Source organism: Xyrauchen texanus, chromosome 21 (genome assembly GCF_025860055.1).
Source record: "Xyrauchen texanus isolate HMW12.3.18 chromosome 21, RBS_HiC_50CHRs, whole genome shotgun sequence".
Classification (NCBI taxonomy): Eukaryota; Metazoa; Chordata; class Actinopteri; order Cypriniformes; family Catostomidae; genus Xyrauchen; species Xyrauchen texanus.
This window is the reverse complement of record NC_068296.1, coordinates 36,788,432-36,805,771: the sequence shown is the minus strand read 5'-3', so window position 1 is coordinate 36,805,771 and position 17,340 is coordinate 36,788,432. Positions and strand designations below refer to the sequence as shown.

The 17,340-nt window shown below is 37.4% G+C and overlaps 1 protein-coding gene across 4 annotated transcripts in view; it reads right to left on the bottom strand.

Annotated features, from left to right (window-relative positions):
* Positions 1-17,340, bottom strand: part of dmxl2 (Dmx-like 2) — an 85,469-nt gene that overhangs the window by 66,926 nt on the left and 1,203 nt on the right. For all 4 annotated transcript variants that reach the window (XM_052151956.1, XM_052151958.1, XM_052151957.1 and 1 more), the window contains exons 2-4: positions 7,102-7,227; positions 1,183-1,254; positions 123-201 (exon numbers count right to left, since the gene is read on the bottom strand). In XM_052151956.1, the coding sequence (XP_052007916.1) occupies positions 123-201; positions 1,183-1,254; positions 7,102-7,227 (277 nt within the window). The remainder of the gene's footprint in view (positions 1-122; positions 202-1,182; positions 1,255-7,101; positions 7,228-17,340) is intronic.

Below are 17,340 nucleotides of genomic sequence, written 5' to 3'. Positions count from 1 at the left end.
ATATAAACATGTTTATAACATTTTAATTCATCTGTTCACCTCTATGTTAACATGGACTATATATAAAAAAGTCATAAGAGAAAATACTTCATCTGTTGACACGGAGAATATTTCACACAAACCTTGGGGGTCCCAGGCCAGATTGTAGGTTATAGCATTGAGAAAGAACTGACCGGTCTTCTGCCATTGGTAAATGAGTTGCTGTAAAAAAAAAAAAAACAGGAATGCACATTTAAACATTAATATTACACTTGTAAAATAAATGCTTAAGTGTCAAAAATACCAAAACTAGGGGGCCTGGGTAGCTCAGCAAGTAAAGACGCTGACTACCACCTCTGGAGTCACGAGTTTGAATCCAGGGTGTGATGAGTGACTCCAGCCAGGACTCCTAAGCAACCAAATTGGCCCTGTTGCTAAGGAGGGTAGAGTAATATGGGGTAACCTCCTTGTGGTCGCTATAATGTGGTTCTCGCTTTTGGTGGGGCGTTTGGTGATTTGTGCGTGGATGCCGCGGGGAATAGCGTGAAGCCTCCACACGCGCTGCGTCTCCGCGGTAACGCACTCAACAAGCCACGTGATAAGATGCCCGGATTGAGGCCGGATTGGGAATTGGGCATTCCAAATTGAAAAAAAATTAAATAAAGATGTCAAGTGTTTAAAGGAAACGCTAGGTTTGTAACAACACCAAAATATCAGTAGTACCAGTCAGTAATAAAGAACAAAGAAATAAATGACGAGCAATGTGTGGTTCCCTCTTTGTCTTGTCAGTACTGTTGCTTGATTAATACTAATGACATCACCGACAGCAGCAGGTCGATTTCCACAGGCTGCATTTTCACATTGCAAGGCTTAATGCACAGGTTGTTTTGTTCCACCTGTTCTCATTCACAACACAAACCAACTGTGTTTACATTATTACTTCGCCAAGACGGCATTTTGACTAAGTGTGTTTGACACCTGCAAATACACATACAAAGCATTCAAAAATTGCCGACTGTAGATCAGACAACATACAGGTAACAAATCAAGCCAACAATACAGTAGAAAGAGTAGTGTCATTGCACTTTTTAAATGTATGTATAGTGGGTGCTTTTAACATCATTAAAAAGCATTTCCTCCATTTGTGTGCATCACCAAACTATGCCTAGCCTAAGATAAACTGTCCTCCAGGGATAAACTCACCTTGTGACGTTTTTTTGGGTTGGAAGCAATTGGTTCGAAAATACACACAGTATTTCCATAAGAAGCAGCAATCTAAAACAAAATAAACACATTTTAGAAGAGAAGGTTTGCCATCAGCATGAGAAACTAATTGTAATCAGGAAATTAAATTTTACACAGTATTTCCTCAAAATTCACTCAAAACAAGGTCGTTGGTAAAATTTGAAATCAGGACAGGGGAGAGTACTACATCAGTCGGTTACTTGCAATTTGTGCTCAGTTTTAGCATTTAGTACGATATTGAAGTATGTTTTGTGCTAATTAATAGCAGTGTTTATTGTTACTATTAAGAGCAGATCAGAAATATTAGTGTACAGCATTTCTAAAATAAAATAATCAAGAAAATAATGATTCCTGTACAGTTGTATTTTCATGATTTACTTTTAGTTGTCAGTAACATGCTTTAAATATTGAACTCAGCCCTCTACACTGTGAGTAAATTTCGCATTACGCAACCAAAAAACATCTGTTATTAACCACTGGTAAGTAAATATTAACATTTCACTGGCCAGTGATATAGTTGTGTAGTGTTGTAGTACTTTTACTGAATAAAAAGCAGAAGATTAAGAAGCTGGATTCAGCCTCGTCTTTCCCTGCATGATGTCTCATGAGCGCATGAAAAAGCACTTGTGTCTCATTCAGTTGAACTCCGAGCATCTCAGGGAACCGCACCGCAGACATCACAAGAGCAGCTCTCTTGAGCGCGTGTGAAGATGAACCACATCTCAAGCGCTCTGATGTGCACGCCGTCTACACAGACTTTTGACTATAAAGCCAATCTCCCGCCAAAATTTAAACAGACTGAAGTATAAACGTATCAATTTTGAGAACGCAAAGCACTCCAGTTTCAATTAACGGCCATGTAATGGCAAATATCCATGGGTATTGTGGGTTTATTCATGCAATGAGACGGAGGAGATGTCCTGCTCTATTTATGTGGAGATGATAACATTCAAGAAACAGAATCTCAAAGTCTTCCTTCATGAGAATTAAGGGATTGTGAGTTAATCAGAGAGACTTCAAATAATGTGTGAAAGTGAAGAATTTAAGGCAGAAATATTTTACTATTGCATAATATAATAGAATTAATATAATAGCTATACAAGTTTGCTGGGTTACAAAAGAAGCAAAAGAAAACAAAACATTGAAAAAGTCCAATGGATCAAAAGTAAATCGGACAAATAAGAGAGATATATATATTTAGCTTATTTAGATATATTTTGTTAATTAATATATTATTTATTATTTTAAATTGTATTATTTTTTATTTGACTGTCATTCATATGTTTTTGAAGCCTGAAAAGGAAATCATATACCCTTATTTTATTATATCATCATAGCCCTGAAACAGGCGATTAATCATCATAGCCCTAAAACAGCTGATTTATCATCATAGCCCTAAAACAGGCGATTAATCATCATAGCCCTTAAACAGGCGATTAATCATCATAGCCCTAAAACAGCCGATTTATCATCATAGCCCTAAAACAGGCGATTAATCGTCATAGCCCTTAAACAGGCGATTAATCGTCATAGCCCTAAAACAGCCGATTTATCATCATAGCCCTAAAACAGCCGATTAATCATCATAGCCCTAAAACAGCCGATTTATCATCATAGCCCTAAAACAGCCGATTAATCATCATAGCCCTAAAACAGCCGATAAATCATCATAGCTCTAAAACGGGCGATTAATCATCATAGCCCTAAAACAGCCGATTAATCATCATAGCCCTAAAACAGCCGATTCATCATCATAGCTCTAAAACAGCCGATTAATCATCATAGCTCTAAAACGGCCGATTAATCATCATAGCCTTAAAACAGCCAATTAATCATCATAGCCCTAAAACAGCCGATTAATCATCATAGCTCTAAAACAGCCGATTAATCATCATAGCTCTAAAACGGGCGATTAATCATCACAGCCCTAAAACAGCCGATTAATCATCATAGCCCTAAAACAGCCGATTAATCATCATAGCTCTAAAACAGGCGATTAATCATCATAGCTCTAAAACAGCCGATTAATCATCATAGCCCTAAAACAGCCGATTAATCATCATAGGTCTAAAACGGCCTATTAATCATCATAGCCCTAAAACAGCCGATTAATCATCATAGGTCTAAAACAGCTGATTAATCATCATAGCCCTAAAACAGCCGATTAATCATCATAGCCCTAAAACAGCCGATTAATCATCATAGGTCTAAAACAGCTGATTAATCATCATAGCCCTAAAACAGCCGATTAATCATCATAGGTCTAAAACGGCCTATTAATCATCATAGGTCTAAAACGGGCGATTAATCGTCATAGCCCTAAAACAGGCGATTAATCATCATAGCCCTAAAACGGGCGATTAATCATCATAGCTCTAAAACAGCCGATTAATCGTCATAGCCCTAAAACAGGCGATTAATCGCCATAGCCCTAAAACAGCTGATTAATCATCATAGCCCTAAAACAGCCGATTAATCATCATAGCCCTAAAACGGGCCATTAATCGTCATGGCCCTAAAACAGCCGATTAATCATCATAGCTCTAAAACGGGCGATTAATCATCATAGCTCTAAAACAGCCGATTAATCATCATAGCCCTAAAACGGGCGATTAATCATCATAGCCCTAAAACGGGCCATTAATCGTCATGGCCCTAAAAGCAGGCGATTAATCATCATAGCTCTAAAACGGGCGATTAATCATCATAGCCCTAAAACAGGCGATTAATCGTCATAGCCCTAAAACAGGCGATTAATCGTCATAGCCCTAAAACAGGCAATTAATAATCATAGCCCTAAAACAGGCAATTAGTCATCATAGCCCTAAAACGGGCGATTAATCATCATAGCCCTAAAACGGGCGATTAATCATCATAGCCCTAAAACAGGCAATTAGTCATCATAGCCCTAAAACAGCCGATTAATCATCATAGCCCTAAAACAGGCCATTAGTCATCATAGCCCTAAAACAGGCGATTAATCATCATAGCCCTAAAACAGGCCATTAGTCATCATAGCCCTAAAACAGGCCATTAGTCATCATAGCCCTAAAACAGGCGATTAATCATCATAGCCCTAAAACAGGCAATTAGTCATCATAGCCCTAAAACAGCCGATTAATCATCATAGCCCTAGAACAGGCCATTAGTCATCATAGGCCTAGAACAGTCGATTAATAATCATAGCCCTAAAACAGGCGATTAATCATCATAGCCCTAAAACAGGCAATTAGTCATCATAGCCCTAAAACAGCCGATTAATCATCATAGCCCTAGAACAGTCGATTAATCATCATAGCCCTAGAACAGTCGATTAATAATCATAGCCCTAAAACAGGCGATTAATCATCATAGCCCTAAAACAGGCAATTAGTCATCACAGCCCTAAAACAGCCGATTAATCATCACAGCCCTAAAACAGTCGATTAATCATCACAGCCCTAGAACAGTCGATTAATCATCACAGCCCTAGAACAGTCGATTAATCATCACAGCCCCAGAACAGTCGATTGATCATCATAGCCCTAAAACAGCCGATTAATCATCATAGCCCTAAAACGGGCGATTAATCATCATAGCTCTAAAACAGCCGATTAATCGTCATAGCCCTAAAACAGGCGATTAATCGCCATAGCCCTAAAACAGCTGATTAATCATCATAGCCCTAAAACAGCCGATTAATCGTCATAGCCCCAAAATGGGCCATTAATCGTCATTGCCCTAAAACAGCTGATTAATCATCATAGCTCTAAAACGGGCGATTAATCATCATAGCTCTAAAACAGCCGATTAATCATCATAGCCCTAAAACGGGCGATTACTCATCATAGCCCTAAAACGGGCCATTAATCGTCATGGCCCTAAAAGCAGGCGATTAATCATCATAGCTCTAAAACGGGCGATTAATCATCATAGCCCTAAAACAGGCGATTAATCGTCATAGCCCTAAAACAGGCGATTAATCATCATAGCCCTAAAACAGGCAATTAGTCATCATAGCCCTAAAACAGCCGATTAATCATCATAGCCCTAAAACAGGCCATTAGTCATCATAGCCCTAAAACAGGCGATTAATCATCATAGCCCTAAAACAGGCAATTAGTCATCATAGCCCTAAAACAGGCCATTAGTCATCATAGCCCTAAAACAGGCGATTAATCATCATAGCCCTAAAACAGGCAATTAGTCATCATAGCCCTAAAACAGCCGATTAATCATCATAGCCCTAGAACAGTCGATTAATCATCATAGCCCTAGAACAGTCGATTAATCATCATAGCCCTAAAACAGGTGATTAATCATCATAGCCCTAGAACAGTCGATTAATCATCATAGCCCTAGAACAGTCGATTAATCATCACAGCCCTAAAACAGCCGATTAATCATCACAGCCCTAGAACAGTCGATTAATCATCATAGCTCTAAAACAGGTGATTAATCATCATAGCCCTAAAACAGGTGATTAATCGTCATAGCCCTAAAACAGGTGATTAATCGTCATAGCCCTAAAACAGGTGATTAATCGTCATAGCCCTAAAACAGGTGATTAATCATCATAGCCCTAAAACAGGCGATTAATCATCATAGCCCTAAAACGGGCGATTAATCATCATAGCCCTAAAACAGGCGATTAATCATCATAGCCCTAAAACAGGCAATTAGTCATCATAGCCCTAAAACAGCCGATTAATCATCATAGCCCTAAAACAGGCCATTAGTCATCATAGCCCTAAAACAGGCGATTAATCATCATAGCCCTAAAACAGGCAATTAGTCATCATAGCCCTAAAACAGGCCATTAGTCATCATAGCCCTAAAACAGGCGATTAATCATCATAGCCCTAAAACAGGCAATTAGTCATCATAGCCCTAAAACAGCCGATTAATCATCACAGCCCTAAAACAGCCGATTAATCATCATAGCCCTAAAACAGTCGATTAATAATCATAGCCCTAAAACAGGCGATTAATCATCATAGCCCTAAAACAGGCAATTAGTCATCACAGCCCTAAAACAGCCGATTAATCATCACAGCCCTAAAACAGCCGATTAATCATCACAGCCCTAGAACAGTCGATTAATCATCATAGCCCTAGAACAGTTGATTAATCATCACAGCCCTAGAACAGTCGATTAATCATCACAGCCCTAGAACAGTCGATTAATCATCATAGCCCTAGAACAGTCGATTAATCATCACAGCCCTAGAACAGTCGATTAATCATCACAGCCCTAGAACAGTCGATTAATCATCACAGCCCTAGAACAGTCGATTAATCATCACAGCCCTAGAACAGCCGATTAATCATCATAGCCCTAAAACAGGCGATTAATCATCATGGCCCTAAAACAGGCGATTAATCGCCACAATCGCAATTATTTGTTTGACAATTAATTGTCAGCCAAATTTCACAATCGTGACCCCTAATTTTCATTATTAGGTTCCTACCTTGTGAATTGTTCTGTTAAAAATGTGTATGAAATTTCAAACAGTGACAACAGCTTGTAACGTTATTAAAAATGCGAATCTGAAATTTGTACATTTTTAAAAAGCTAAAAGGTGATTAAAATCATAAAGCAAAATCTAAAAAACAATATACTATATTGCATGAATATATGTCTCTTTTTTGCTTAATATATTTTTTTAGTTACATTACGCTTCTATGTTGTCAAAAGTCTGGCGAGTAAAAACTAAAATTTACTAGCCAAAGATGATTCTTTCTCCAACATGATCGTAGACGTAGAGGGTTGGAAGTGTGAAGTGTTTGAGGAATGGATGAAGTTGAAGTATTTTTGTTGAAGTATTCCTAATTTGCACAAATCCACTGACAAATGCATAAATGTAAATGTAATGTAAATGTATTGTTTGTTCTTACCCGTCCGAGCAGTTGAGAGCATTCCACACAGCCCACCTGGATGTTCCCGTTCTGAGCTCCAGGAATGATCTGAACACACTCAAAATCACTTGCGAGGATCACAATATCACATCCTGAACCATACGCCTGCATAAAAAGAGAGAAATCAATTTATTCAATCATGCAAACACTTACAACTCATGCCATTCCAATATCTTACAGTATCAAAAGTTGAACAAAAAGACAACAGTTCATTCAATCAACAGGATTTTAGAATGTCCAATAATCACTTGCAGATTAAGGTTCTAGATCAGAGTTAAAGTGAATGCAAATAATTTCACTTTTGACTATTATTATCTGGATTATTGGGAACAAAGACATGTTGTAAATGTAATATTATAAGCACTAAGAAGACTTTACACAATGGCAGGATGCAAACTAAAAAACTAATTTAGCTAACTTATGCTATGCCTGTGCAAAACATACAATATTGACTGAACTGCATATCATAATTGAATAAAAAAAATGAATAAAATCTGCGAAATACTCAAGAAATAAAAACCCCAAAAGAAAGATAGATTCCAAATTTGATGACCGGGTCATTGATAAACAAGGTTGTCCGAGGTGATAAAAATTAGACATATTTAAAAAATGTCAAGTGGTGTAACCATCAAGTAAAAAAATATTTAACTCATTTCCTTGCACCTTGGATATATGAGTGTACGCAACTTCAAAAAAGTTTAAAAATAATTTTTCCAGTAATTAAATTTTTTAGATATATATATATATATATATAATGAATTTTGAGTCATAATTATTAAGAAATTATCTTAGGGTTTCTCTATTTGTCCTGAACATAATGTCCAAATTAGAGATGGGCAATATTGAGTAATTTTGTAATCGATTACTCGTAAATTGAAGACTACAGTAAGTTAAAGTAACACATATGACACCTGAGTGAATGAGTTCGTTTTATTCTCAAACATTAACATTTCAAAATAAGCTAACTTGTTACTTTTCTTTTTGGGAAAGTAGTTCAATTAACAACATTCATTAAAACATTTAAAAAATAACAGTAAACATTTTGTTTACAAAAAACATTTGCACTCGCCCAGAGCTTAAATAGAAACAAATACTTACGGCTTTAGAATAATGCACATAAACTCTGAATCTACATAAAGGCTATCACAGTTTTATCGTTTCACATGTTATTACTCAGAAAAACAAGTGGTGAAAGGTGGATTTGTATAAAATATGCTCTGCCCCGTTAAGAGATTTAATGCACATACTTGTCTGAGAATCTTCAGAGTTTCTTGTACCGCTTCAAAGTTTATTTTTTTTCCACCATAAAAGCTGATCCTCAACCGTTGGTATGAATGACTCCAACAAGAATCAAATACCAATAGACCATAATTCAAATAGAAACTTAATATTACAGGTATTGCCACACTTGATCAAAGATGGCATCATTATTCTTTCTCTTATCAACACCTCCACGACACATATCCACAGCCTCCCCCAGCAAGATTTGGTGAGAGATTCAGAGGAAAGTACGGTAATAAGTACGGTATAATTCAGAGCTGCTCTACATAGTGCATGAAGAATATGCACCACTCTAAACACACACACACACACACACACACACACACACACACACACACACACACACACACACACACACACAGTAGCGTTCTCCTCTCACGTGTCTGTTGTTGATGATGGTCTCCAAACAGATGTGCCCATTTGATCTAAATAAGTTTACTGAAGCATCTCGTATTTATCTGGGTTACATGTCCTTCTGGAGCAGATCTACTGCAGATGTTCTGTTCAACTCTATTCTGTGTCTCTGGCATGTTCAGTATATTTAGAATAGCATACTACACTTGTCTATTTTTGGCAGTATGTAATGTGTATACTGTGCACAATATACACAACATAGCACGTATCAAAACAATATTGCATCCCACAATGGAATGTGCTTGACTTGACATTTCATTTTCAGTGTGAAGAATGAAGAAAAATCTTGATTTTCAGCATTTAATCTTGACTCATTAATTGACCAGACACAAACACAACATTTTATTAACATGCACAATAACTTTATTTTATAGATAGTAACTGGATGCGACTCGCTGAATTAAACATAAAACACGATGAGGTCACGTTTGAAACATTTATCATTGCATACTGCGTATTGTTTCTTATTTCTTATTATTATTAAAAGAAGTATGCAGTATACACTATGCGCAGTATGCAGATCCCTAGTTTACCATATAGACAACAGTCTTTGACTGCATTACTGTTGCACTAATGCTGAACGCACACGAAAGTATGTAAGCACGCAAGCGCACACACAGACACACACACACACACACACACACACACACTGTTGCCATGAGCAACTAATCAGTCCAGACTGAATGGCTAAACGCTGCACCCCTTGTGTATGTGTGTGCGTTCTCATCCTCTCTATGACTTATTTATGTGAAGCAGCAGAGAGGCTCTGAAAGCAAATGAGCTTAAAATGACACCCATTGAAGCCAATTTAAGTGAATTTAATTGAAGTAAAGTGAACAACTGAATAGAACTAAACTAAACTGATTGAACTGAATTGAGCTAAATTGGATGGAAACAAAACCAAATTGAATTTTACTGAATTGGATTGCTTTGGACTGAAATTGATTTATCCAAATTGAATAGGACTGAATTTAAATGAACTGAAATGAATTTAATTTAATTGGACTAAATTGAATCAAAATTAGGAAACAACATAAAGGTCATCTTTGCATGTGTCACAGTGTGTGTGTTGAGTGCAGACAATCATTCACGTGCCTTTGCGCTATGAGACTGAACACGGCTCAAGCAAGGCATCATTCATCAAACTCAGAGAACATGATCCTGCTGGAGAAGACAGCTTGACTCATCCTGCCTGATTCAGCTCAGCGTGCTTGTCCGCGTGTGTAATCTGACAGGTGTGCAGTGATTACAATACTCTTCAGAGATCAAGACAAGGCCCACTCAAAGGTTTAAGCTCATAAAGGGCTATTCCTCTTTGTTAAGCAGCTACTGATTAGCATTAACTGCACCGTTCGAAGTGCAAAAGGTCTTAAATTGTAAAGTATCAGCTATTCTACACCCTATACTGAGCTCACATGCCTCATCAATACTCTATTACACAGCCACAGATAAACTACAACAGCTGCACAGCTATTATGATAAAAGAATACAGGGTTTTTTCAGCTGAATGTCAAGGAACTAAATATGTAGCATGCTGTCAAATACCACAGATAATGGCCATGACTAATGTAATATGACCTTACTACAGTACTTACTGAATACTGCACAATATACAGTATTTTATATAATTGAAACAGGCAATTAATCGCAATATAGTGAAAGCCCTGAAACAGACAATTATTCATCATAATCGCAAAATTGTTTGACAATTAATCATCATAATCCTGAAAGCCCTGAAACAGACAATTAATCATCATAATCGCAATTAATTGTTTGACAATTAACCATCATAATCCCGAAAGCCCTGAAACAGACAATTATTCAGCATAATCGCAATGAATTGTCCGACAATTAATCGCCATCCGTGAAAGTCCTAAAACAGGCAATTAATCGCATTATAGTGAAAGCCCTAAAACAGGCAATTAATCGCATTATAGTGAAAGTCCTGAAACAGACAATTAAGCATCATAATCGCAATTAATTGTTTGACAATTAACCATCATAATCCTGAAAGCCCTGAAACAGGCAATTAATCGCATAATTGCGAAAACCCAGAAACAGACAAATATTCAGCATAATCGCAATTAATTGTCTAACAATTAGGCCTAATCGTCACCCGTGAAAGCCCTAAAACAGGCAATTAATCGCATTATAGTGAAAGTCCTGAAACAGGCAATTAATCGCATTATAGCGAAAGCCCTGAAACAGGCAATTAATCGCATTATAGCGAAAGCCCTGAAACAGGCAATTAATCGCATTATAGCGAAAGCCCTGAAACAGGCAATTAATCGCATTATAGTGAAAGTCCTGAAACAGACAATTAATCGCATTATAGTGAAAGCCCTGAAACAGACAATTAATCGCAATTAATTGTTTGACAATTAACCATCATAATCCTGAAAGTCCTGAAACAGACAATTAATCGCAATTAATTGTTTGACAATTAACCATCATAATCCTGAAAGTCCTGAAACAGACAATTAATCGCATTATAGTGAAAGTCCTGAAACAGACAATTAATCGCAATTAATTGTTTGACAATTCATCAGCCAAATTTTATAATCATGACAGCCATACTTATTGTCGACACGGTTCATATTAGAAAACAGATTTAGCATCCAAAAATGTACATATTTCAGCTTGTACTGTATTTACAATGCAACCACTTGCTTGCAATACGTTGACCAAGCATTTGCATATTTGTGTAGAGTATGTTTATGCCCCAAGTATCACTGAATGCTACTATTACTGATGAAATCATATTTCAGTAAAATTACAGCACCAAAATAAATGCAAAGGGCATTAAAACCCTCTTGCGCTATGATCCACCCCCAACTCCTGCTGGCTAATAATCCCAGCAATCCCTGCAAGGAGGAATCAGTAGAACTCTAAATGTGTGTCAGCATTGAGGATGGCGTGACTGTAACATATTCAGACACACTGCGCTGGGGTGTGTTTAAATGCCATATCTAATGACAACCAGCATTCCTACTCTGACACGACGGCCCACCATCCCATGGGCCTGAAAACACTACAGCTTCACACACAGCAGCGAGAGACAAATGAAAGGAGATATAAAAGATGTTCCTCATTTGACACCCTGTGTGTTTGCAATTTCCGTTGGCGAGCGTGACGCTGATGCCACAGGCAAGATGTCAAAAACGGCAAAAGGATTGACACCCCGAGAGTGAGACTGAAAGCTCTCACAAACCCACTGCTGAGCAGCTCTATGCCCACTTTCACACTTGACAGATCTATTTTCAGATCGGGTTCTAGAAATTCCCTGGTCACATGCAGAACTGCATGGGAACTGAGATGAGATTATTCTAGAGGTGTCTAAGTCTGCAACATAACAGGTCCAACAGGAACTGCCTGTGAGTAGTTGATGCATACCCATGATCTATTACATAAAAAATATTCCGGGTTCAATACAAGTTAAGCTCAATAGACATCATTTGTGGCATAATGTTGATTACCACAGAAAATAACTGATTTGTCCCTCATTTATTACAGTGAGGCACTTACAATGGAAATGAATGTTGCCAATACTTAAACGTTAAAATTTACACTGTATCAAAAGTATAGCCACAAGACGTAAACATTATAAATGATTGTAGTATGATGAAATTCGTAACTTATCCAATATTACAACTCTGTTGCCATGACAAGCAAACCCTGTAATCCTGGTATTGGATAGAACTAATACGTGGTTGTAATTACTTTTCTGTATCTTGTGGATATACTTTTGAAACTGTATTTTAGCGTTTACAGACTGGACCCATTCACTTCCTGCGAATGGTAAGTGCCTTATTGTGATTATTTTTTGTGGTAAATCAACATTATGCCAAAAAAGTGTCAATTGTGCTTCGCTCCAGCTTCATTCTTGCAATTTTGACAAAACTTTACGTTAGCCTGCTACACCTCAAGTGACAAATCAGCAGTAATCATAACAATGGACAATTTTAGTACACTGAATCAAAAAAACTTAAGGTTTGCAAAGCAAGGCTGTACAAGACAAACATATTGTTAGAACATAAGCACGCATGTACTTATCGGGCCCATGACAGTTGTGTCAACTCACTGGGCCATCCTTATTGTTGAGCCTTGGACAAGTTTATATTTTTGGTACTGTAACTGGCCACTACATATTTTTTCCATCATTTTTAACACGTTCTGCTCGCCAATTCATTTTAAATGGTCCTGCAGTGTGACAAATTAATTTTTAAATGTAAAAATATTCCATGTAGGTCATAAAAGTTGTATGCATAGTTTTAAATGGAGTTCAGTATGTCATACTGCAGGACAAGACAACTTCCCACCAGTACTTCATGTCACCTACCATTTTAGGCAACAACAGAGTCCATTTCCCTCCATTCACCAACACCTGACACGCACAGATGCCCAAACACATGATACTTGCATTACAAACAATCATTTCAAAATTGTTTGTGTGTGGACTTTTCAAAGCAGAACTTGTTTTAGACCACAGAGTAATATTCAGAATGAATTACAGGTTTCGGTTCTTGTTTTTGCTTCATGAAATCCCTGTTATGACCGTCTGATGAATCAGAGTTTTTTTTCCCCTATGTGGCCAGCGCTGGAGAAGTCTATAGATAGAGCAACTTCAATGCACATTTGGTTTTTTGATTAGTTAATCAGTGTTCTTAATTAAAGTGCATATATAAAAAGAAAAATGGGACTATTTGGAAATGTACCCCGTCAGCACATACTGTACATTGTGTCTCCAACTTCAAATGTAATGAATAATAATAAAAACCCTAAAATGGTGTAATTGGTCATCTTGACCATATAGACTATTGGTCATAGTAAGGAAAGACTGAGTTTTTTATATATATATATATATATATATATATATATATATATATATATATATATATATATATATATATATTAAAAACTATCAGCCGATTAATCTGTTATCTGTCTTTATCACCATCTTCGTTATCGGTAAAATACACTATCGGTTGAAAAATCATTTTATGGGTCAATAGCAAGTTCCTCTGTTATTCCTCTTCTAAAAACAGCACTAATCACTCCAGTCTTCACAATAACTTAAAAGAATCATGGGAACAGAAAGAGAGTGCTGGCAAACCAACTTGACCACATGGGAAATCGACATGTTGTTTCCAAGAGTTCCGGTTCACAAGGATTGGCCACAATATGCAGACTCACTGACAAGCACCCGAGACGCATTAAAATTAATGGAAGAAATTGGAACCCAATATGACAGATGTAGAAACAGAACTTTACACTTTAAAGGTAAAAGAGCCAATCATCTTTTATATAAAGACATGTCCTGTCAATCAACTCGAGAATGTGCATTTGCATCAGCTACCTTAGACCGGTCAGGAAAACAGTATTTGTTTGCTTGTATCCAGAAAAATAGCTGCCTGGGAGTGTTCCAAAGATGGCCTCCAAGTTAACTATTCAAGACTTGCCTTGAATAGGACTTTGCAAGTGCTATTTCCTACCAGACATTTTTGCAATGGCTCCAATGTTTTTACTTTTCCTTGTGGTGCGACCTGAAGCACGTTGCGCCAGCACTGTGGAAGACCCAGGTTCGTATCCCGCATTGAAACCAGGAAGTGGTCGTGTTCACATAATCATTAAGAATGTATGTTGCTGTACTTTCAATAATCATTGAGAGGTTGCATTTTTCCCTCTAAGATTTGACCATGGGTGCACCAATCGAAATCGGCCGATCTTCTTCTTAAATCTGTGATCGGCCGATCGTGCCTAGATTTAGGGCCGATCTTTTTTGCAGCACGCAAAGAATCACACGTACACTGTTACTCTAATGAATGAGCACTTGCTCAACCCTTGACAGAGTGGCCTTTGGAGGTTGAGATGTTGGCAATTCTAAGCATTCACAAATATAAACTTTCAGACATGATGTAATTCACATGAATATACCATTTTGTTTTTAAAATATGTAAAAATTACACGTGTATGAATATTAAGTTGCCCATTTTCTAAAGTCATTATGGTAGTAATTCTGTCTTGCTGCACAATGAGCAGGAAAAGGATAAAGAGGCTGCTAACGGATATAAAAATTAATGAACACAAATAAACATGCGAAAACAAATCTGAGTATATGTAACAATCAGACATTGTGTGGAGCGATAGAGACTGTTTGAGCCTTCATGTGTGCTTTTTGCTTTACTGTCTTCAACATGTGCGCTCTCTGTGTCAGTCAAACATGCGTGCTCTCAATATCTCAGTCACTCATCTCAGCGCCAAAAACAGTAAACAAATCATAGATATTACTCACTGGAGCAGTTTTAGAGCTTGTAATGGATATATTTTTCTTATTTTTTTTTTAAAGAAGCTCTACTGTGTGTGATGCTCTCATGGTTTTTACTGCTTACCAGTGTGACACAATGACCTTTTAATACTGACAACAGAACTATTTATGACGGTTTCAAGACAAATAAATGTTAGCAATTCACAATTAATGTAATTTTAATGTAATTTTGGTAACACTTTATAAAAAGTTTTCATTTTTTTCGGTCTAGTATTTGGATTGTAAATAAATATTACGCATGTCGATTTTAAAATGTAGCACAATTCAAAATAACTCCTGACCATATCTAAATTCTGCAATAAAAACATTTAAGCCAACTGAGCAATTCAAGCTTAAAGTACCACCATTATATTTTCACTAGTCACAGTAAGCAGGCGATAGTTACCACAACTCCAGCTGTACGGGCAACAAATCGACAGCTGTTAAAAAACAGATGGACAAAGCAGAGTGCAGTGGTCTCAAGACACGTTTTCAAACTTCATTAAACTTGCACAGCATCCTAAAAACACAACTTTTATGGCTAGAGAAGCTAAAAACCAGTGTCCTTCTGACATGTGTACCGATTGAACAAAGAATGTGTCCTATGAGAACAGCCCTTAAAGCTGAAGTGTATAACTTTTTTGGTGTCAAAATATTTTTTCTAATCCTAGCAGTTAAGATTATGTCCCAGATTTCTCTTATCCTATGCAGAGACAACTACTGTACAGGTAAGCAATTCTTAGGTTAACTGTAAAAACGGTGTCCCTGTGGTGCTCTGTTTTGAGCTAACCACTGTTCTGTGCTATGATATGCAGCTTTACCTCTACATGTTATTTCGCTCATCTCTCTGCCTGTCTCTCTGAGATCTCGGCCTGGATGAAGGAACGTCACCTTCAGCTCAACCTCGCCAAGACAGAACTTCTCGTGATCCCAGCCAATCCGCCTGTTGATCACAACCTCTCTATTCATCTTGGTTCAGCTATGCTAACGCCAACCAAGAAAGCCTGGAAATTGGGAGTGGTGGTGGATAAACAGCTTAACTTCACTTCCAACATCTCAACAACAGCTCAGTCTTGCAGGTTTGCAATTTACAACATCAGGAAAATCAGACCTTTCCTGTCTGAATATGCTAAACAGCTCCTGGCCCAAGCTCTAGTCATTTCAAGCCTGGACTACTGTAATGCCCTGTTGGCCGGCCTACCAGCTAGTACGATTAAACTACTGCTGATGGTCCAGAACGCTGCATTGCGTTTGGTCTTCAACCAACCACAGAGAGCTCACTTCACCCTAGTAGCAGCCTGAATCAAATTTAAGGCTTTGACTCAATGGAAACACCCACCCTCTTCAATTCACTCCTACAGGTCCATGTCCCAACTCACTCTCTGAGGTCAATGAACGAGCATCGCCTGGTGGTCCCGTCACAAAGAGGAACAAAGTCCATTTCATGATAATTTACTCTCAGTTCCTCTGTGGTGGAATGAGCTTCCAAACTCCACGCAATCTGCTGCTACGAACTCAGCATTCAAGAAAAAGCTAAAAGCAATCCACACTTAATGCATGTACTATTAACAATTAAATAAACAAAACAAATTCCTTGTCTGTCTATTTGTTCTGCACTAGCATATTTATTACTCCAGCCACTGTGAGACTTGGCAGTGCAATACTGAAGATATTGTTGAGTTTTGTATGACAAATTGAATATGTTTCTCATTAGTAAGTCGCTTTGGATAAAAGCATCTGCTAAATGACTAAATATAAATGTGAACCATCTAGAACCTTTACAATAACAATTACTCAACCAATGGCATGAGTTGGGGATGGGACTATCTGTTTGAAAACAATGTTTATTCTTGCGACTCGGTGGCGCAGAAATTAGTCTACACACTTCAGTTTACCTCGGACAGATTGACAAACTCAGCTGCAAAATGTAGACCCCATTGCTGTGGACTGTATGCCAATAATAGGCTTATGATCAATGATATATAAATGTATATATATATATGTATATATATATATATATATATATATATATATATATATATATATATATATATTTCTAGCACTAGAACTAGGGATATATCAGATCAGTTCTTTAAATCAGAGAGACTATGGCCTGTCAACTGTACTCTGTGAAGTCACTTTGTGTACAGCTGAATGGGATCAAAATCCAGCCACAATGCCCAATGAGGTGCCAACCTAGACAGCATTTTTGAGCATCA